The following is a 21,617-nucleotide window of genomic DNA, read 5'->3' on the forward strand; positions in this document are numbered from 1 at the left end:
CACACGTATAACTGTATGTAAATCTAACACACACACACACACACACACACACACACACACACACACACACACACTTGAGCCTCTTCTGTTGACCAGGCTCAGGTTCTGTAAGGCTGAGGGATTAGGGCTGCAGGGTAGAAATAGCCAGGAAAGCTGGGCACATCCTCATGGCTGCCATTTATACACCTTGGCTACCTCAGACCCATCTTCTTACATGAATTATAGACAGCATGGTCCTAAGTCAGGGTGCTCAAGGGGTGTAGCGCACACAGCTGTGTTCTAGGACCTCACCATCACTCAAAGCAAACTCTCACATGGAATGAAATTAGGTTTATTGCAGTATATACACAGCTCAGTTCCACTCTGTGCTGCAGTTTGTAGATATCCCACATATAACACGTAAGATCACATGCTGACCATGTGGTTATCACACCTCTCCTACTGGTCAGTTCCAGTGGGGACCAGTTCGTGAGCAGCCCATCTCTTCACCAGGGAGAAGCTCTAGCCCAGCTCTGTCTACTGTCAGCACATGCTGGGCTGTGGTGACAGTGTCCCTGCACATTGGAATGCTCCATGTGTGATCAGTAACTGCTTAATGGGTGGTGACTGCTTGTGTTCACAAGTCCTGCATGTCTCTTTGGGGTCATGGCAGGGTGACCACACCTGGTTGTTGATAGGATGCCTTCAGATATGAAAAAACTTTGCTTCTTTAGAACTGCTGTATTGAGCAGTGATAACTCGGGATGAAGAGACACAAGGCTCACATCAGGGCTTGTAGCACCAGCCTACTGCCACTGCCAACAGCCTTTTTGGGGTACCTGACCTCGGCCATTTTCTCCCTACGACCTGCTCTCTAGCCTTGCAGCCCAGGAGGTAGCAGGTTAGTGGTGTTTTCTAGATTGTCTGAGCTGTCCATCCAATACAGTTGCAGTCAGGATGGGGCTTGCTAGGAGTTGATGGAATCAGAGCTCCAGGGGCAGTTTTGTGGGATAGACATTCAAGCCAGAAGTCTGGCCACTGGGTCTCAGGAAGTCTCTAGATGCCCACTTCTCTGCTGTCCCAGAGCGCCATGCACTGGCTTTATTTCTAGAGAACTGGAAGTGAGGTCCTTACTTTTGTGGCTTCCAGACCCTGAGACCTCTGGCTCTGGCACAGTTGTTCAGGTCATTGGCATTCATGTTGGCTGGGGTCTACATGCCACAGAAACCACAGGAAAAACACTTTGCAGCTCTTGTCCTTGGTGTGTGTTGTATATGTGCATGTTGTGTATGTGTGTTGTATATGTCTGTACTGTGTATGTGTGTTGCGTGTGTGTGTGTTAGGGGGCAGGGTTACATAGACTGTGCCAGAACACCAGGTCCAGAGCCTACAGCCCCTGCACTGGGCCAGGGCAGTTTTCCAGGGTCTCTGGGCACCGCAGGGACAGGCATTCTCACTCTTCAGCTGCTTCTTCATCATGTCATGTGACTCCCCCAGGTCTGCCTGTCCACAGTTGCAAATAACAGGAAAAATAAGGATTATTGTTGGCAAATATTGGATAGGAGAACTTGATGCCATCTTATATTTTGATAAAACAATTCGCCTTTTAAACAATTTTAAGATAATGGTTTTCTTCAAAAAGAGTACAGTTTTCTGTTGCCTAGAGAACACCCTGGACCTTCATCCTGATGGGCCAGCCTGGAATCCAGAGCTGCTCACCCCTTGTAGGGAGCAGAAAATGCTAAGTGATCAGATGTGAGCTCCTGGCTTGGTCACTGAACCATAAATATGGTCCCTGACTTATCTTTTAGTCACTACCAAGTGGTCCAGGGAGTAGCAAGGGTGTGACTGTCCAGATGCAGAGGTCCATACCACAGGACGGGACTCAAGGCCATGGGGACCAGGAAGCTTCTAGGACTTGTAGGATGAAAAGGCTGCTCTCAACTGATTTCTGTGGTCTGTCATAGATTGAGGAGAAATTTCATAGACAACCACAGGCATGCACTTGAGTGCCACAGGATGGTGATGCTCAGCTGGTTCTGGACCTGGTTTCCCTGACAAGTAGGGAACCAGAAACTTCTTCCTTGTCTTCTTTAGTGGTACCAGGCTCCAGTTTTGATGTTCAGGGCCACTTGGCTTTCTTTGAAAGTAGATCTGCCTATGTGGCTGAGCCATATTATGAAGAGGATGGCTGAAAGGCTGGAGTTTGACGATAAAAATTTCAGTCGAGTTACACATGAGGGTCAGAGTAAGGAGTGGGGCGTCAGTGATGCCCAGTAAGGCATCAGACACTGGGCAGCAGAGGAAGTCATCAGACACATGTGTCAAACCCAGCAGCATCATCAGTTCCATGGGAGGAATGCAGCTAAATAACCGAGGTCTCTGTCTGCAGGAAGGACTGGGTGCGGGAGCCACGGTGTATCTGTAGGGCACTTTCTGAGCCATTCCGGGACATGGACCAACTATGCAGCCGGTAGTCCCTGCTTCCAGGTTGGGTCAGGCACAGGCTTCGCCACCTTCTTTTCAATTCACACTGTACCTAGGGAGGAGGGTGTTAATGAAGGGTCAGTTTGGAATGCAGGAACTCATGTATCCTCTAAAGAGTCAGGCAGCATGTACTCGCCCTCTAGACAGCAAACAGCTGGTATGGTTTCAGAACTCTTCTCTAGTAGTCACAGGTTGGGTGCTCTGGCCCACTCTCATTCCTTAGAAAGGTGTTGGGTAAGTGAGGAGAGGCAGGAAGAGCAGAGAGCTGTAGGAGATGGGCCCAGGTTTGTTGAATATGAGTGGCAGACACCAGGAGGATGCAGCATGGGGTTGGAAGGACAGGGGTGCACAGAAAAGGGTATAGCCTTATGGGTATTGGGGATTCTGATGTAGTATGGGGGTATGTCTTGCCTGAGCACAACCCTATGGCTCCTGTAGGACCTTCATCAACATCTTTCCCCTTTAAGGACTCCAAGTGAGGAAAGTGTGTTGGAAGGGGACATGGATGTTGGCTCTGTAAAAACCTTCCTTAGTGACTAGAAGAAGGAGCTGGTCATCAGGTGAGGGTCACACAGGGAAAGTTAGCAATACCTAGGGTAGGTAGATTCTGGGAACTGAAGGATGAATGGAAGGGAATGGTCACATAAGGAGAACCGGACTCTGACTTTGTCTTGGGACAAAGTGATGCATCTCTCAATGAGACCCAGCCCTTCCCTCCAACACTATGACTTCTTGGATTCAGTTGTGTGTTGAAGAATAAGATGCTGACCATAAAGGGGACATTGGTGGAGGACAGACGCTAAATTTTGCTGGAAGGGGTGAAAGCCTTCCCAAGTGGGGCTTTGGGGACAGCAAGTTTGCCTTTGGTTGGGACAGAGCTGGGCAGAAGTAAGTGATGGGGCCAATTCCTGACCTCATCAGTGCTCAGGTCCAATTGACGAAGGACTTACCTCACTGTTCAGGAAGCAGTATAGCACTGCTACCACCAGGCCCTGCAAAGAGACAGAGTGTCAGAGATGCCCACAGTTTTCAGTGCCCACAGCGCTTCCCGCACTTACCTGAAAGGAACCAACACACAGCTCAAACAGAATCTGGTATGTGGAAGAGATGCCAATGGGGAAGGCAGCAAACACCATGTAGTGGACACCGAACAGTGGGATTAGCAGCAGCGTGGACTTGGCAAGCCTCCTGTAGAAGGAGAAGAGCATGATGCTTTGTGATTCTCACTTCTCCCACTCTGGACCGTGGGAGCTGTCAGAGGCTGACGTGGTCAGGGAACACTCAGGTGCTTAACTCTTCTTGTACCCAGTGAACCCTTCTCTTTTTCCATTTGGGTATAATTTGCAAATGTCGTTATGTGAATTTACTAATGAAGAAAAGGTTCTTACAGGGTGTGTTGTGTGGCTCTCCAGCTTTCAGGGTACTTATTGTCCTTTGTCACCTGTGAGCCACATTAGTCTTGAACAGGTAAATTCTGATAGGGCTGGGCTATTGTTCAATGACAAAGCCTACTATGAGCAGGACCCTGGATTCCATTCTTAGCACTGGGAGGGGCACTCATGAGGCATCCCTCCAACACACAGAGGGCACTGAAACCTCCTTTACTGATATAGGCACTGGACAAAATGGATCAGATTTTCCTAGCAGCTGAATTATCTCAGCCAAAGTTTCCCAGACTTCTTCTGCATTGGAACCATGTGGAGGTCTTATCATAACTCAGGCCTCATCAGCATTCTGGAACAGGGAGCAGCAGGAAAAGAGCCTAAGAATCTGCATTTCTGCCCAGTTCCTGGTGACTTTGAGAAGCACCGCTCTGTGCCTATGACACTTGAGGCTTGCTGTCTCATCATGTCCCACCAGCCCCACACTAGGGACCAGGTGCTTAGCTTAACACCCCCGGTTCCTCCAAGTGCTCAGGAGGGAGTACGCAGCTATGTGGGAGCCCTCTCCTGGTTGCAGAGGATCACTAAACACACAGTCCATCTCCTCTTGATTCAGCTGGCGGACACAGTCCCTCTTGCTCCTCTCACCACTTCCAGACACAGGGGGAAAAGAAATTTTCTCTAACTTATTTTAAAGGTATCTTCTTCAAGTTTACACCAAACAGGGTATTCTGATTAATCTTAGGCCAGCTTGACACAAGCTAGAGCTGTCATCTGAAAGAATGAAGCCTCAATTGAGAAAATCTCTCCATAAGATCCAGCTGTACAAGATTTTCTTAATTAGTGATCGATAGAGGAGAGCCCAGCTCATTGTGGATGGGACCACTCCCAGGATCCTGGTTCTGGGTTCTAGAAGAAAGCAGCCTGGACAATCCCTGAAAAAGCCAGGAAGCAGCACCTCTCCATGGCTTCTGCATCAGCTCCTCTCTCCAGGATCCTGCCCTGTTCGAGTTCTTGTCCTGATTTCTTTCATTGATGAAATGAAGTGTAATTTGGAAGTGTAAATAGAAGAAGCTCCTACCCAACTTGCTTTTTGGTCATGCTGTTTCATCTTAGCAATAGTAACCCTAACTAAGACACAAGGTGTGAAAGCCTATTTTATAACCTGCAGAAATCTGGTCCTGTCTGTGAGGGACATGGATGCAAGTGGTAGGTGTCTCTACCAACAGACATCACTGCAGCCACTGCCTTGCAAATGTGCACTCTCAAGGATCTGTGCCCAAGTCCTTCATCAGCATGGTGGCTCACTAGGCACCTGAGGACTATTTCTTTTGCTGAGGTTATAAGGAAGCTGCTAGGTCCTGAAATTTGCATGGCCTGTCTCCTCATCTGTCCCTAGAGAAGTGCTGTGTGAGAGAAAGGCCTTAGTCCTTCTTTGCTACAACCCAAGGGGTGAAGCACAACCCTCTGCAGCCCTTCTCATCACCCTGGAAAGCACAGACTTCATTACCCCATATAATTCTGTTTCCAAAATAAAAGCATCCATCTTAAAACCTTCTTAACAAACACTCCCCAGAAACCCAGAGAAAAGGTCAGCACAGACACTAAACAAGATTTGCTGAAAGTCCAAATTCAATTGAAGGGCGGCTAAGAATGCCCACCCTACTTTTCAAGGCTGCAGGGGGATGCATGAGGACCAGCATGAGGCACCATGTGGACAGCCTGCACCTTGTTATGTGTAGACCATTTCTTCCACAAATAGAAACTCATTCCTTGTATTTTGTGCACAGCACGGCACAACTGAATCTGAAATGCCCACCAAATCCTTTTTTGATTCTTCTGTGCTAGGCACTGAATGTCTTTCAAGGATTAATTTAATTGTCTCTCAAACCTAACAACAGGCACCATTCCATTTTCAGGGGAGGAGAGAGAATATAGGGAAGGTCCATACTGTGGCTCAGCACCCACAAGGATGCTGCTGTTTTAAATTTTTATTTATTTATTTATTTTTTTTTGGTGGGAAGAAACCTGGATGCAGGTGGTAAGTTCCAACTGCCTGGGAGTGGGTGACTTGGCCAGGGATAAGTAACTCTTAGCCAGTTCAGCTGCATCTGAGCCTAGGCTTCCAAGCTGCACCAAATATGTCAGCCCTGATCTTATTATGTTCCTCGTCACATCTGAGTTGGGGTCTGTTTTTTCTTTGTGAATGACAGGTAATTTATGGATTCCTTGGATAATCATAAATAAGCTGGAGACATTCCTGACCTCTGCCCTGTGTCCTTCACATGACACATAACTTTTAATATAATTACTAAGGCAGGTCCAGGCACAAGGTGCCAGCAATGGCTGTGTGACTCAGCCCCAGGGTCTGGGAGGGAGGACAGATTATATGAAGAATAATGTGTGGTCAAATGGAATGACAAGCTGTGATATCGGAGGACACACATTTAAGGAACACCTCATGACAAAGCTCTAGCATGCTGTCAAACATGGGAGAAGATTCCCATTTTCTTTTTTAGCACCGTCATCATGTCCCCATGGCATCTTGGCTCCTCTGAGTGCTGGGATGGCAGATGCTGTTGTCAGTGTGAGCTGTGCCTTAGACCTTCTATAGTCAAGCACTGGCTTCTATCTCTACATACTTCGATATATATTTTTCATGCTGTACCAGTGGATACTCACTTGTACTGTGATTGATCATTGCCACCAACATCTGGGGAGGTTAGCTTCTGAAGTAAGATCCTTATAATACTGATGAAGAGGGCAAAATTGACCTGCACAGAGACAACAAAGGACGAGTTGATCTGTGGGTGACTTCAGTCTCATCCCTTACCACCCACATACAGGATTTGGTGACTCTACCCCAGGCTCTATGCCTGCCCATTGCACCAAAGAAGACCTCATGTGGGCATTGAGGGCACTACTGCATAAAACTGTGGTTATCTGAGCATCGGGAGATGCACGACAGACTGTTATAACCTCCTGCAGGCCTAGGCTCTGCTCCTCTCTCCTCAGAGCCCACCCTTCCCTGGGAATTGCCCTGGAAGTGATGGGACCCAATGAAGTACGGTGGTTGCACTCTCTGCACAGTGTGGGTGCGTAGCAGAAGAGCAGGGCAAAGCTTCTCTGTGGGAAGCTACTTACTACAATAGAAATTAGGATGGGCAGCCGAATGACCCACCAGGGGATGCTCTGGTCATTTGTGTCCCAACAGCTGTTAGAGAGGAAGAAACTGGTGTTACAATAAATCAACCTACAAACCAGGGAGAGCTGGTCAGCTGAGGACTGGCCTCTCATGTGGGGCTTGCAGAACCAACCTTCCCCCTTCTTGGCCCTTTCATTTCATCTGTCAATCAGACTCAGACACCCAGTCACCTCCAACTAGATTCTAACTATTGTGCATGTAGAGTGAAGCAGCTTTCCCCGGTGAGCCAACCTGACAGTTTGCTAATGGGGAGGTGGGCCGACATGTAGCTCCAGGGTTGCTATGTTTCAAAGCTGTGATTTTTAACACAAGGCACGGATGCTCACTTCACCTGATTTCATGAGGCTTTTCTTTGTTCTGAAAATGTATTTCTCCCCAGTTGTTTGTATCTGTGTCTTAAAGGAAAAATTAAAAATATGCCTTGAACGTGGCTGAAGCGGGCCTGATTTGCACTAAAGTTTATCTCCAGCAGAAGCATGACTATGTAAGGCTTCCTGCTTTGGTGTCTATGGCCCACAGTGGATGTTAGCTGTCCTAGCAAGGGCAGAGTTCCACGGCCTTGGGCCCCAGACTGGCAATGTGAGAAGGGCAGCTGAACTCGTTCATCCTACAGGAACCCACAAAACACGAAGAGACTTGCAACTAACCCTGCCTGGGTTGTCAGTCCTGCTTGCCCAGGGGTGACTGGGCCCTCTAACATAACTGCGGAAACATCTCTGCGGTGGGGGAAAGTCACAGGCTAAAGAAATGGATTGGTTTAGACCATCTACTCACAGAGTGTGGTATGTCCTTCAGCAGACAATTGATACCTTGGGGTCTTTTGTGGGATAAAAGATTTAGGCTAGGAATGCATGTATCACTGGCCGCTCACAGAGGCCATGCAGGCAGCTACGCAGCCTGACCTCAATGTTTTTTATTGTTGTTTTCAAGAAAACCTTCTTGTACCTGCTTGACACAATATCACTCATTCTGCCTGGTTTGTCCCAATTCCAGCTGAACGGCAGGCCTGGCTTGATCCTCACCTTGATCCTGGCTTGATTATGTGGATCATCTTCCAAATACGGAAACGTGTAGTGAGTCTTGCCCATGACCATCCACTCCACATGTCTGTTTTCTATTCACAGAGTGCTAACTGCTGCCTAGAAATGTCTTGACTGGCTGAAAGTGTGTCCTATCTCTAATTGTATGCGTTTCTTTGGTTTCCAGATAGTCAACCAGCACTGTGAGGCCTTGTTTCACAGCACACAGCACTCACCCTGTGTCTTCTAACGAGAGGCGGGTTGCCGTCCATGCGCCTATACACACACTGGGGATGCCTGTGGAGAGAGACCCATCAGATCGGCTCAGTCTCATTAATGAGGAGCAGCATCCCCACAAATCTGGTACTCTGCTCAAGAGTCAGAACTTCAAAACAGAATCTGCAACCCAAGGGCCATATGGAAGCTCTCGCTTAATGCCTTTGCCAATATGTGAAGGTTTATTCTTACACCTTATTAGGCAGTAAAGATAACTGTGTCTGAAAGTTGAGGATCTGAACAGGTCTGAAACCTGTCTACTGAAGACAGAGGGCAGGTAAGAGGGAGACATGCTTATGGGTACCATGATGCCTAAGTGGCTGTGTGTTTGTCCCCCAAGCCACACAGGCTTCCATGTCTTCCCTGCTCTGGGAAGAGCTGGGCTCCTGCCAGCAGGTAGACGCGTCATCAGCCTGCTCCTCCCTGATCTTTTCATTGTTCATATGAGCTGACTGCAAAAGGGATAGCAACAGGAGCTCAGTTTCAGTTAAAGGGGGTGTGGGTGGACGTAGAATGCTAAAGCAATCCAGCGGACCCCCTCGGTGTCGCCAAGGCAACTGCTTAGTACACCGCCTGGAGTGGAGGTCTGAGCCAAAGCCTGCAAACGTTGACCAAATGAGATGGGAATCAAGATGGGGAGTATGAAACCCTTACCCCATCCAATCAGAAGGTAGGCCAGGAAGCACCTGCTGGGAGGAAGGATGGCCACCAGGAGGGTGTGCAGGTAGAGCCCCTCCACCAGAAGCCAGTAGAAATTAGCCATGATACAGTACTGGAAGAACACCAGGCTGAGTTTGCAGCCGACCTGGAACCAGAGACAGCGAGAGAATGTGCCAGTCGGTAAAAATAGTTATGGTAGGCAGGGCTACTCTCTGTTTGGATAAGTTGTAAAGCAAAGCCAGAGTGCTGACTTGAAGGGATGTTGTTAATTTCTTGTCCTGGCAGAGGCAAAAAATGTGTTATACTGAGGCAGAGGCCGTTATATATACAATGCCAGGGACCATCTGCTGGGAGCCTCTAACTCTCTGAGGAAGAAGTAGAGGCAGTGAGTTCCTGTGAGCCAGTGGCTGGCCACCTTCCTAAATACCAGGCTCAAACATACCTCCTCCTACTTGGTCCTCCTTCCTGCTGTGTTGTTACTGCTGGTCCCTCGGACATGCCTTCACCTCAGTTCTTCCTTCACTGCCCATTCAAGAGGCTAACCACCTCTCTGACATGCAGTGGAGGAGAGCACTTGCTGGCTGAAGTGATGAGTGGAATGTTTGTCTTAGGGTTTCCATTGCTGTGATAAAACACCATGACCAAAAGCGGTTCAAGGAGGAAGGAGTTTATTTTGTCTTACAACTCTCAAGTCATATTTCATCCCTGAGAGAAGTCAGGGCAGGAGCTCAAGTCAGGAACCTGGAGGCAGGAGTTAAGGCAGAAGCCAGGAAGAGTGCTGCTTACTGGCTTGCTCCTCATGGAGCTGGACCACATCAATCATCAATCAAGAAAATGACCACAGGTCAGGTATTCCACTTGCCAAGTGACTCTAGCTTGTTTCAAGTTGACATAAAGCTAGTGAGAACAATGCTATGCACACTCGAGGTGTATATGGGGAAGGGTCAGGACACCTGGAGGCTGGGGAAGGGGTCACCTCTGGCCAGTGAATCTGCAGCTTCCAGGCCCAACCTCCACATCTGAACAAAGTATCAACACTGGAAAAGGTTGACAGACTGTGGTCATTTTCCTAATAGATAACAGAAGTTTGGGAAGAGAAACTATGGGCCATAGCTAGGTTCCTAGACTTAAAAAATTTTAACAACCTTTAATTTAATATGTCATCCTCTTACCCCAGTGAAGACCATTTTAAAACTCCTAGGAAAAATAGTTCATTCGCTAAATTTCTCTTGTTTTACTCTATTTCCAACTCTAATTAATTCTTTTACAATCTTTTTCACATGTGTGTGTGTGATGTAGCCATACCTACCCACACACAGATGCTAATTTGTGCTCACTCATATGAGTGAGCACAATATATCACATATATGAGTACATTTCACATGCATTTGAATACATACCCATTCTATACATAAAATACATCCAGCCTGCATATACCTATCCATAATACAAGACTCTCCAACACATGCATTTCTACTTGTGCTTATCTATAGATATACATCTTTCTAGATAGAAGAGAATGAAATTGAAAGTGATATTCTTTTTCTTATAGAAGCAGCAATTTCCTATTTACTTATGAAATTGAAATCTCTGTTTATATGAAGGGAGTACAAAGGCTAAAATCTACTGATTATGTATTTACACCATACACAGGGTGGATGCACTTACAGGAAATATGGAAGCCTTGCCAGATGGCCTCCATGGCCATGAGGGGCTTGACCTCAACACGTTGAACCTTACCCATGCCCCAGCCTGTCCCACAATACTATAGTCTTCTGTTTGCTGCCCCCCTTTCCTCCAAATGGAAGTAAGGTACAGAAAAACTTCCATTTCTAGGAGACTTCTTGCTGTTCATCTTCACCATCAGTGAGATTCCAGCAGGTTCTGCTCCTATTGTGCGATCCTGAGCACAAATGTCACAACCACCCAGCCATAAAAATGAAAAACAAAGATCCACAGTTTTATATCTTGTTATGATTCATTGGGATAGTGGGTGAAACAAATTGAAAATCATCGAGAATCTGGTAGGTGATGACATTTTAAATGTATCTTGCTTTTTTGACATTTGATAAAGCCTACCCTACCTTAAAACACGAAATGAGTAAATTACAAGTGTATTAAAGACGTAAATGAACAAAATTGAAAATAAATATTTCTAAATCAGAATAGGAAGCCTGAAACTCAAACATAAACATAATGCTAAAAGGCTAGAAGACAATTTTGAGCTTATAGCTTACAAAAATACTGAAAACTTCTAGGAAGCAAAATACCACTAAAATGCAATTGACAATGGTGGATCTGAAAATGCGTTTGCAACAGAAACATAAAAGGCTCATTTCAGTAAACAACGATAATAGGCAAACTTGTCAAGGAAAGATAACGCCATTTTGGTGGTAGGGGGTGTCTGAGAGAATCCCAGGATGGCTGCTCTTGGCAGTTTCTTTGACAGAAACACTGGGCACCAAGGAGAGAACATCATATCATAGCTCTCCTGGTGCATTTTAAAAATAAATCAATTAATTTGCTTGCAATTTAAAATGAATCTGCCTTTGCAATTTGTAAGTGTGGTGGTTTGAAAGAAAATGGCCCCCAAAGGGAGTGTGTGGTTTTGTTGGAGGAGGTATGACCTTTTTAGATATGTCACTGTAGGGGTGGGCTTTGAGGTCTCCTATGTTCAAGCTATTCCCAGTGTCATAGTTCACTTCCTGTTCTCTTCTGATCAAGATATTGATGTGGGAAGTCCTTCTGTATATGTGTTGCTTTTATTGCTTAATGAAAAAAGAAGCTGCTTAGGCCTATGATAGGGCAGAGTAGAACTAGGTGGGAAAACTAAACTGAATGCTGGGAGAAAGAAGGTGGAGTCAGTGAGAAGCCATGGAGCTGCTGCAGAAGACATATGCAGGGGACAGATGCCAGATAGATGTGGTAGGCCACAACCATGTGGCAATACATAGATTAATAGAAATGGGTTAATTTAAGATATAAGAACTAGCTAGTATATACTTAAGCTATTGGCCAAACAGTATTGCAAATAATGTAGTTTCTGTGTGGTTATTTCAGGTCTGGGTGACCAGGAACAAATGAGCAGCCTCTACCTACAAGCTGTAGCCAGGCCCATGTCTGCCTGCATGCCACCATACTCCCAGCCACCATGCTTTCTACCATGATGATAATGGACTAACCCTCTTAAACTGTAAGCTGCCACCTCAATTAAATATTTTCTTTATATGAGTTGCTGTGGTCATGGTGTCTCTTCACAGCAATAGGTACCTTACTAAGACAGTAAGGTACTAGCCCCCAGATAATGATATGAGGAGGTGTTTTGCTTAGTAATGAGGATGTGATTTAGAAGTCAGTTCCTTATCTATGACCCTTATAAGATGCCAATTGGTAGTTCTTTAGTTATGGACCTTTGGCTTCCAGAACAGTAAGAAGCAAGTGTCTGGGCTATCATGACTGTCCAGGCTGCTGAGATTCTCTGAGCTGCCTGCTCCACTCACCTGTGAGTTGTACCTCACAGAAACACGAACACATTGGTGTGTGGAAGAGCATGCCTGAGAGACAACAGACACATGCAAAACCAAGACCGTTTCTGTGCTGGGAAGCCAGTCAGATGAATTATGCTGTACTATATGATGGTTATGATATGATCTAGATGGCAGAGAACAGGGCACAGCTGACTTGAGGGCATCTATGTAAGAGAAGGCACAGAAGTGTGCTTGTGACCATTCCATGTTCTTGTTAGACCGTGTCAGAAACATCTTGTTCTTACCTCCTTCTCTTTGCTCATTGCTAACAGATGTTATCTGTGAGGACCACAGGCCTGAGTGACATGGGTCTTCTTCTGACTTCACCTTCCACAACACTGGCCACTGAACCACATAACACTGGAGCCCATGGGGGTCTGTTGCTGCCCTGCTAGGTCAGTGCAAGGACAGCAGGGAAGAATTAAAAGGGCCAGGCAAATCAATAGCGAGCTCCCGAGAGATCAAAGCTCCATCTGGGAGCCTCTGTTTCTGTATATAGACATGTGCATATTCATGTGTCTGGGGTGCATGTGCATATGTGCACACAATATACATGTGATGCATGTACACATGTGTTTGGACAATGTCTTGAACATGTCTATATCTTCACACATTTTTGTAAATGTGTTTAGGCACAGGTTTTGTATTTGCTCAACACGTATGTGGGTAACATCACTCACTGTTTTCTTCTCATTTCCTACCTTCTCAGTCTTCTGATGCCAGCTATGTGGGGTGAGGATCCCTAGCCTCTTCTGACTGCAGCTATGTGGGGTGAGGATTCCTAGCCTCTTCTGAATGCAGCTATGTGGGGTGCGGGTCCCTAGCCAAGCTTCCAGCCTGGGTCACTGCTCTGCTCTCTCCTCATTGTCACAGAACCTGTCTGTTCACGTGGCTGTCTGGGTCTTGCTGTAGTGTTTACAGCCCTGGCGTATCCACTCTCCTCATTCAGGCAGGCAGGACTCAGGCTGAGCTTAGGCTTCTTAGGATCTGCAGACCCCAAGAGAAACCTGCTCTGTTCCCATGATAAACAGTTTTGCTGCATGCAAACTGCCCAGAAGTTGAGGAGCCTGTGCAGCCTTCAGCCACATGGAAGAGCTAGTTGTTCTGCCAGCCTCCCCTGGCCAGGAAGAGGTCTCTTCACGCATGGACTCGTTCTGCTGCCTGGAAAAAAGCAATTTGTCACATCGTGGGGAGCATTCCTGGTGGGTTGCTTTGGAGAATAATGTTGATTTAGTGAAATACAGCCAGGAATAAAATGGAAAAAATGGAATTGGAAAGAAAATTATTTCCTATTGCTCATTCTGTAATCTGACTCTATTTTGCTAATATGTTCAGTACTTTATCATCTTTAGACAGCCCTGTCTTTTTCCTCCATTCTTCCTTCCATGCTGTGCTTTGCTTTCCTTCTTTGGCCCCCTCTTTGCTCCTTTGTCCCTCCTGTCTGTCTCATCTTGGTAGAAATCCCAGGGACATGGGGTATTGGGCACAGCTGGATGCTCTACTCCCCAGAGAACAGCTCAGGAAACAGACTGGAGGAACCTGTCCCCATTTTCAACTTTCATTCAGCCCTCGGCACTGGCCTGAGTATACTAGTTGGCACTAGTTGACGGGCTTGGGTGAGTAGAAGGTATTCAGGTTGACTCCTCAATACTTTGAGAAAACTGCAAGATTTCCTCAACCTGGGCTCATCTTTTGTGATGCAGGTACATCCTGGTTCATCAAGCACTTACAGACAGGACAGGGAAACAGACTAGCGCTAGAAGAAACTCAACACTGCCACGGGAGGTGGAGAGGGCAGAGCAGGATGGTGCCACTACTTTACCCTTTCCCACTTCAGGGGTGCCTGCCACCTTTTCTCTGCCCCTCCACATGAAGAGTTCAGGCTTTTGGGGTCTCAGCATCAAGGCAGAGTTGAGCATAGGTGCTTCAGAAGAGTAGGTATTGGGTTGTCTCTGAGGATCAATTTTTTTAACTTTATTTAATTAACATTTTTTCACTTATTTTACATACTGACCATAGTTTCCCCTCCTTCCTCTTCTGTCCCCTCCCCACACCTCCTTTCCCATCCACTTCCCCTTAATCTCCATTCAGAAAGGAGCTAAGGAACGAAAGCTGCACAGAGCAGCTCTGGGCATTGCAATGAGGGGATTTGCAACATTTTGGCGTTCACCACTGGAACACATGTAGCCAGACCCTTACCTCAGGACAAAAGCTTCAGAGACAGCAAGGTATGCCTGGGGGCAGACTTTTCCAGGTGGTGGATCCTGTTTCTGGTTTGCTATTATAACATTCTTTTTACAGTCCACTCTGTATCATGAGCCTGAAGAACGCACTTCCCTTCAGGATGATGGTGATGGCTAGGCACAGCTGACATGCTATGCAACTACAAGGCACTTTGCTGTGTCAAAAGTAAACTAATTAACATCTGTTCAGGATCAAAGGGTGTTATCTGATGTATCTACTCGCAGGCAGCAGTGGGAAGCAGTTGAGTGCCCTGTCCCTTTAAGTTTCTGAGACCACAAATTAGGAATAACACACCAGATTTCCAAACGTGGAGCATTACATGCTAGCAGAGAAAAGCTTGGGAATACTTGATTGCAGGAAGCTCTCAAATAGTTGTCCAACTGAATAGGTAGCAAATTACCGCAACTAACCCCACAAGCAGAGCCAAGGCAGAATGGCCTGGCATGGGAGAGAGCCCCTGCCATACTGCAGACGCCATCATAGTCCATTCTCGTATGAAAGATGTAGATTAAGTGCGTTTCCCCTGCCACTGTCTAGGGTTTATACCACATGGGTTGATTTCATCCAGAAAATGAGTAAAATTTTTGATCCCTTAGCATCTGGGTGATGTGGACAAGTGTACCTCATCTACAAAAGGACTTGTCACCTGTTGCTGCACTCATCTCAGTAATGATCACCAAGGCCTGCTGCCCATCACTTTCCCAGCCCCCAAAGTGGCTAGATACCACCCAGAATTCTTGTGGGCCTTCCTGTTCTTGGTTGCAGACACAGGCCTGAAGCCATCCCTTTCTACCTTGCTCAGGCTGGAGAAGGGCTAGGCCACTGCTGTCCCTTAGAGAGGAAAGTGCTTGGCAGGCACTAGGGTCTGCCCCGTACACATAACTCTTGCCCTTAGGGAAGTCTTACCCAGGAGGCTGCCTGGTCATGGCAACGCAGTGTACCTGAGCTGGAATAGAGCACACTGTCCTTGACCAGCACTGAGATGGCTCTCAGCATGAAGGAGAGGAACAGATTCAGGTGGATGTAGTTCCTGGTGCAGTGCAGCTTCCTGAAGGGGAGAAGACAGAACTGATGTTTAATGGTCATCTAGGGTCTTTCATACAATTTATTTCACTGCAATGATCACAGTATACTTTTTGTTTCCAGTTTTGCACCATGGTAAGTTATTTTTGCTCATGAACTCTCCTTTTAGTTCAGATGATTTCCTTAGGTTGGAGTTCAGTATAATGCAAAGGCCTCGCAGGAGCTGCCTCGAGCCTGCAGCCAAGTGGACTCCATCCCCCATATGGTTCGGGAACAGAGGCTGGATAGCTAAGTGTGGCTGTCTCATTATCGCTCCTCTTCTGGTGTAGCTTGTGGTCTTTCTGCCTGATGTTCCTGCTTTGAGGCAGAGCTGCAGCCATGACTCTAACTATTCCTCAGATGATACTTGGCTTTCAAGGCTTCAACTCTGATGTGTTAAGTAGGAAACTGCCTTCTGTAAAAGTTGACTTTCTCCTCTTTATATCAACACAAAGGATGGTTCGCCCCACGCACAGGGTTCCATCTTGGGTTAGGATCTGCAGTTTGTTTCCTGGTTACACAACAACTCATCCCATTCTTGACTGTTCTTTGACAGAAGCTTGCTGTTGGCTGAGGGCATAGGCGGATGCTTTCCCATTGACCCCTATTCCTGGTCACACAGGCGTTGACTTACCATTTGTCTCTCTCATGTCCCTGGCATGCTCTGACTGATCAGCCAGACTACCAGAACAAATGAGACTGAAATTTGGCCAATGGGGGCTGATTCCAAGTTTTGTGTAATTTAATTAATCTAGAGTTAAAAACAAAAGTATCAAAAAAAACCCAAAAGTATCATGGGCTGCCTTTTCTTTGCACACTGTGTCCTGGTCATGGCAGAGCTGTTCTTCACTTTAACAGATGCATCATGTATGTATCTAGTGGTGTGTGTGCACCATGGAGTGTCAGCTTATGGGCCCTCTAGCATTACACACAAGAGAGACACTGGTGTAGCAGAGGTTAATACATTAATTCTGTGGGATGTTTTTCTTTTCTATGTACAAATGGAGCAAAACTGGACAAGGATATGTCACAAATTTCATGAACAGCAGATGCTGTTTTCTGTGGTAGAGGAAGATGAAGAAACTTTCATTGGGTTAAAAATGCTGAATTAAAAATGTAGAGAGATTTTTTAAAAATTTGTTGAATTTAACATGAACTTTCCAAAAGTTAGTCACCTGAAATAGAATTAAAATTCCAACAAAGGAGGCCAGTGAAAACAGTGAACTAGGGGCTTCTGTCCAACCCTTCCAGGAAACCCTGAAAATCTGGCAAAACTACTCAAATTAGTCCTGTTGTAACTCTGGAAAATACTCAGAGTTGACAGCTATGTGATCAATCCCCTGCCCCAGGTAAGCACACTGTAGGCCAGCCTTGCCTTATCCTATGCTCAGTTTGGTGCTTTCTTGGAGACTGTAGCTGGTGGTCTCTGTGTGGTCTCAGCAATCACATACAAATACAAGATACTGGTTTTTCTTTCTTTCTTTCTTTCTTTCTTTCTTTCTTTCTTTCTTTCTTTCTTTCTTTCTTTCTCTTTTTACTTCTAAGTTCATTGAACAACTGGTGCAACCTTCCAGAACCCATTCAGACAGAGAAGCAGCTATCATGAAAGCCAAATAGATCTGGCAGCTGCCTAAGGCCAACATTAACAGTTGAGGCAAATGACAGACATTCTGGAGCCTAAAAAGAGAGGCTAGGGAGTGAGGTTCTTTGGAAAACTAGGATTTTGAAAACCTGTCATATATACAGAGGATTTTATAATCTGGCATCCATGTTCCAGACAGCTTTCACCTCAGGTGATCTTTAGATTTAGCATAAGCAAAAAGTGAAATTAAGGCAGCATTGTAAACAGCCTGGTGAAGTATTAAAGGAGTGTTTCCAACACAGCCAGACTCCTCAGATGGGAAATACATCTTCTTTTCTTTCTATTTTCCCCCTTCGACTGTGGAAGTCTGAGGATACCTCTATCACTAAGTAATTGACTGATAGATAACAGTGCTTGGGCTTCAGAGACCAAAAGGGCCAGCACAAACTCTACAAAATAGAAAAGTTTAGAAAAATCACTAGATAAATAATTACAAGCTGAGCCTGGAGGCATAGAGCTGTAGTACCAGCTACTCAGAGGCATGAGACATGAAGGTTGCAAATTAAAGACTTGCCTGGGACCAAGAAGGACTTTAAGGACAATCTAAGCACTTCACGGAGACTCTGTCTCAAAATAAAAAGTAAATGTAAGGGTTGTGTTATACATCTGTGGTATACTGCTTGTTTGGCATTTGAAAGGCTCTGAATTCAATCTCAAGTACCACAAAAACTGATAAAATAAAATAAATAATATAGAAACACCTTAAACTCATAACAAAGAACAATAGAAATGAGGTACAAAATTTGATTTCCAGAGTTATCACATCATTTTATTATAAATGTCCAATTTCAACAAAAAGATTGTAAAGTATTAAAAGAAGCAAGAAAGCTGGATTGCTACTAGGAAAAATGATATAAATAAAACCTTTCCTTTAAAAAAATCACACAAAGTAGCCTCACTAGACAGATAGCTTAAAGCCAAATGCTTGAATATTTTCAAAGAACAGAATGAAATAAAGAGAACAATCCTTCAACAAATACAGAATTTCCATAAAGAGATGAAATTTGAAGAAGTAACTAAACAAAAATTTTGGATTTGATATGCACAACTGGCATTAGAAAGTCCCTAGAGATGGCCCAAGGAAATCTAGGCAAGCAAGGGAGAGAGAGTCAGTAAATTTAAAGATCAAAGAAAATCACCCAGTCTTAGAAGCTGTTGTGTAGCAATTTGCTCAAAATGGAATAATTTCATCTTGGAGAAACCTCTTTAAAACTATGCAAGTAAACAAAACTTACCATGCTCAAAAATAAACACCTCACAAGTCTTAGAAAGTTCCTGAAACTTATAACATTCACAAGGACTGCCCTCAAGCAGTAACAACTTCTGTGTAGAAGAGACACTCTAATCTATTTAGCAGGTGGTAAGTTAAGAACAGGAACTCCAGGGATGCAGGTTTTATGAACTATCATGTGGGCTTGAATGGGCTTTCCACTGATGCTTCTGAGTCACCTGTATTTCTGGAGCAACCTGTTGTCCATGCTGCTGTAACCAGCCCCAATAAGCTCACTGGTCCACTGATTTAGACTTAGGTGAAATCGGTACTTTGGTCAGTCCTTATATGTGACAACTAGATATTTGTTCATGTCTTCACAGAAAAAGTCATCAAAAGCAGAATAGATGAAGAAAAATAAAGAAAGCCCCAAAGACATATAAAAATTCTTAAAATGTAATAAGAAATCAAACAATTGAATTAGAGACTAGGCACACATGGGACTAGAGAAGATACAGTTAAAAAGTACATGGCTAGGGAGATGGTTCAGAGGTTAAGAGCACCGACTGCTCTTCCAGAGGTTCTGAGTTCAATTCCAGCAATCATATGATGGCTCACAACCATCTATAACAAGATCTTCTGGCCTGCAGGGATACATGTAGACAGAGCACTGTATATATAATTAATAAATAAATATTTAAAAAATAAGCACATGAAGAATCTGGAAGGACTTTGTTGGTGAAGTATTTGTTGCACTCGGTGTTAGGACCCAAGTTAGATCTTCTAGACCCATGTGAAAAAAGCAACATGGAGCAGTGAAGGAGCAACATGGAGAGGTGGAAGCTAAATGATCCTCGGGACTCAGTAAGCTCCAGGATCAGTAAGAGATTATCTCAAAAACGGAGTGGAGAATGATTGAGGAAAACACCAGTCATTGACTTCTGGCCTCCACTTGCACATACATGCATGAGCTCTTACACACTGTGCACACGCATATATTAGTGCACATACCATGCACACAAAGGGCATGAGACCATCAAGCACCGCTTCACACTCAGTCTACAGTCATGTATTCTCTGCACCTTGAAGAGTTGCAAGTATCTGTGTTAACCAAGCTTCTCTGGTAGAGGCTAAGAACCTCACTGAGCTGTGTGTATAAAGATAGGTACTCAGAAGGGATCTTGATACATGTCCATTTAGCAGAATAATAGTAGTAGTTTCACCCCTAGGGCATGGAAGCTCTGTGCCCATAAGTTCTTGGCCAGGTTTACACCACCAGGCATGAGTTGTATCTTGTGTAACAGATCTTAAATCCAGTAAGTAGAATTGGTTATCCCTTGGCCTAGTTTGATTTATATTGCTGTGATAAAATACCATGACCAAAAGCCAAGTGGTGTAGCACGATTAATAAAAACCCAGAGACAGAAATTGGGATTCAACCTGAAGGTCAGAAAAGCAAAACAAGCAACTACTGACTCTTACCTCTACCTCAGTCCTAATTGGCAATCCTGCCTCCAGGAATCTCAGAATGAAACTGAAACTGAGAGCTGTCTCCTCCCATCTTATATTCCTCTCTAGGGCTGGGATTAAAGATGTGCCCCATTACCACCTGGTTTTTATGGCAAACTAGTGTGGCTACTGGGATTAAAGGTGTGTGTCACTGCTGCCTGGCCTGTAAGCCTGATCAGTACAGCTGTTTTACTCTCTGAACTTCAGGAAAGCTTTACTTATTAAAATACAAATAAAATATCACTACAAAGTGGGGGAGGAAAGGCTTATTTGAGCTTACAGTTGTAGGCAATAATCTATCACTGAAAAAATTCAGGGAAGGAATTCAAAGCAGGAACGTGGAGCAGAAACCATGAAGGAGAGTTGGTTAGTGACTTACTTTTTCTAGCTTGCTCACTTAGCTTTCTTATATAGCCCAGGCCCACCTCTCCAGAGATGGTGCCTAGGCCCTCCCACCTCAATCATCAGTCAAGACAATTCCCCACAAATATGACCATGGTCAATCCAATCTGAACTCTCGAATGAGACTTCCTCTTTATAAGTGACTCTTGATAGTGTTAAATTGAAAGCAAACACTAGCTAAGAATCCATCATAAAAACCTAAGGACATTAGCATAGAGTGGGGAACCCTGATGGCTCCTTGGCCTTGAGAGGGAGGGAGGGGAGGTATGGGTGGAGGGAAGGGGAGGGAAGGGGGAGAAGGATGGGCGGGAAGGGGGAGGAGGAACAGAGGGAGGGGGAGGAGGAGGGAAGGAGATGGAAATTTTTAAATATAAAAAAAAATAAACCATGAGAATGAAAAAAAAAAGTTGCTCGTGGCTAAGAAAAAAAAAAAAAACCTAAGGACATGAATTTGAGTGAATGTGTAGTAGCGAGTCTGAGAGGAGTTGGAAGTGGGGATGGTATTGGATATATTCAAAATGCATTTCATCTATGCATGAAGTTCTCATAGAATACACTAAAACCATCTTTAAAAAGAAAACAACCTGAAATACCTGTTCCCACAAATCCCTCTGGTCTCGAGAATGAAAGAGACATCCAACAGAAGATCAGACTTTACAAATGAAAGTACTATATGAACTGGGTCTCTTGAGCACGTCTAGATTAAAGTGGAGAGACATGAAATAACGGGAAAGACAGGAGAATGGTAAGGAAATATATGAGAAAAGGTCAAAACACCAAACACAAGGGAGGATAGTGTTCCAGGAGAAGAATATGATATGGAAGCAATTTTTCAGGGGTTCCAGTCAAGAATTTCTGAAACTGATCACAGAGTAACAGATGAGATGCTTCACACTGAGACGGATACAGAAGAAATGACACCAAGTCGATGAGTGCAAGCTGCACAAAGCAGGTGGCTCTCAAGGAGACGTTCAAGGGGGGAAAGACCATGCTTTTAGGAAAAAGCTTGTGCC

At 45.0% G+C, this 21,617-nt stretch overlaps 1 protein-coding gene across 1 annotated transcript in view; it reads right to left on the minus strand.

Moving 5' to 3' along the window:
- Positions 1-406: 406 nt before the first annotated feature.
- Vipr2 (vasoactive intestinal peptide receptor 2) overlaps positions 407-21,617 on the minus strand; it is a 77,263-nt gene continuing 56,052 nt past the window's right edge. The window contains exons 6-13 of the mRNA XM_038336880.1: positions 15,686-15,827; positions 9,003-9,153; positions 8,309-8,369; positions 6,993-7,062; positions 6,531-6,622; positions 3,525-3,654; positions 3,417-3,458; positions 407-2,518 (exon numbers count right to left, since the gene is read on the minus strand). Of these exons, the coding sequence (XP_038192808.1) occupies positions 2,345-2,518; positions 3,417-3,458; positions 3,525-3,654; positions 6,531-6,622; positions 6,993-7,062; positions 8,309-8,369; positions 9,003-9,153; positions 15,686-15,827 (862 nt within the window). The 3' untranslated portion in view covers positions 407-2,344. The remainder of the gene's footprint in view (positions 2,519-3,416; positions 3,459-3,524; positions 3,655-6,530; positions 6,623-6,992; positions 7,063-8,308; positions 8,370-9,002; positions 9,154-15,685; positions 15,828-21,617) is intronic.

This window comes from Arvicola amphibius, chromosome 7 (assembly GCF_903992535.2).
Source record: "Arvicola amphibius chromosome 7, mArvAmp1.2, whole genome shotgun sequence".
NCBI lineage: Eukaryota > Metazoa > Chordata > Mammalia > Rodentia > Cricetidae > Arvicola > Arvicola amphibius.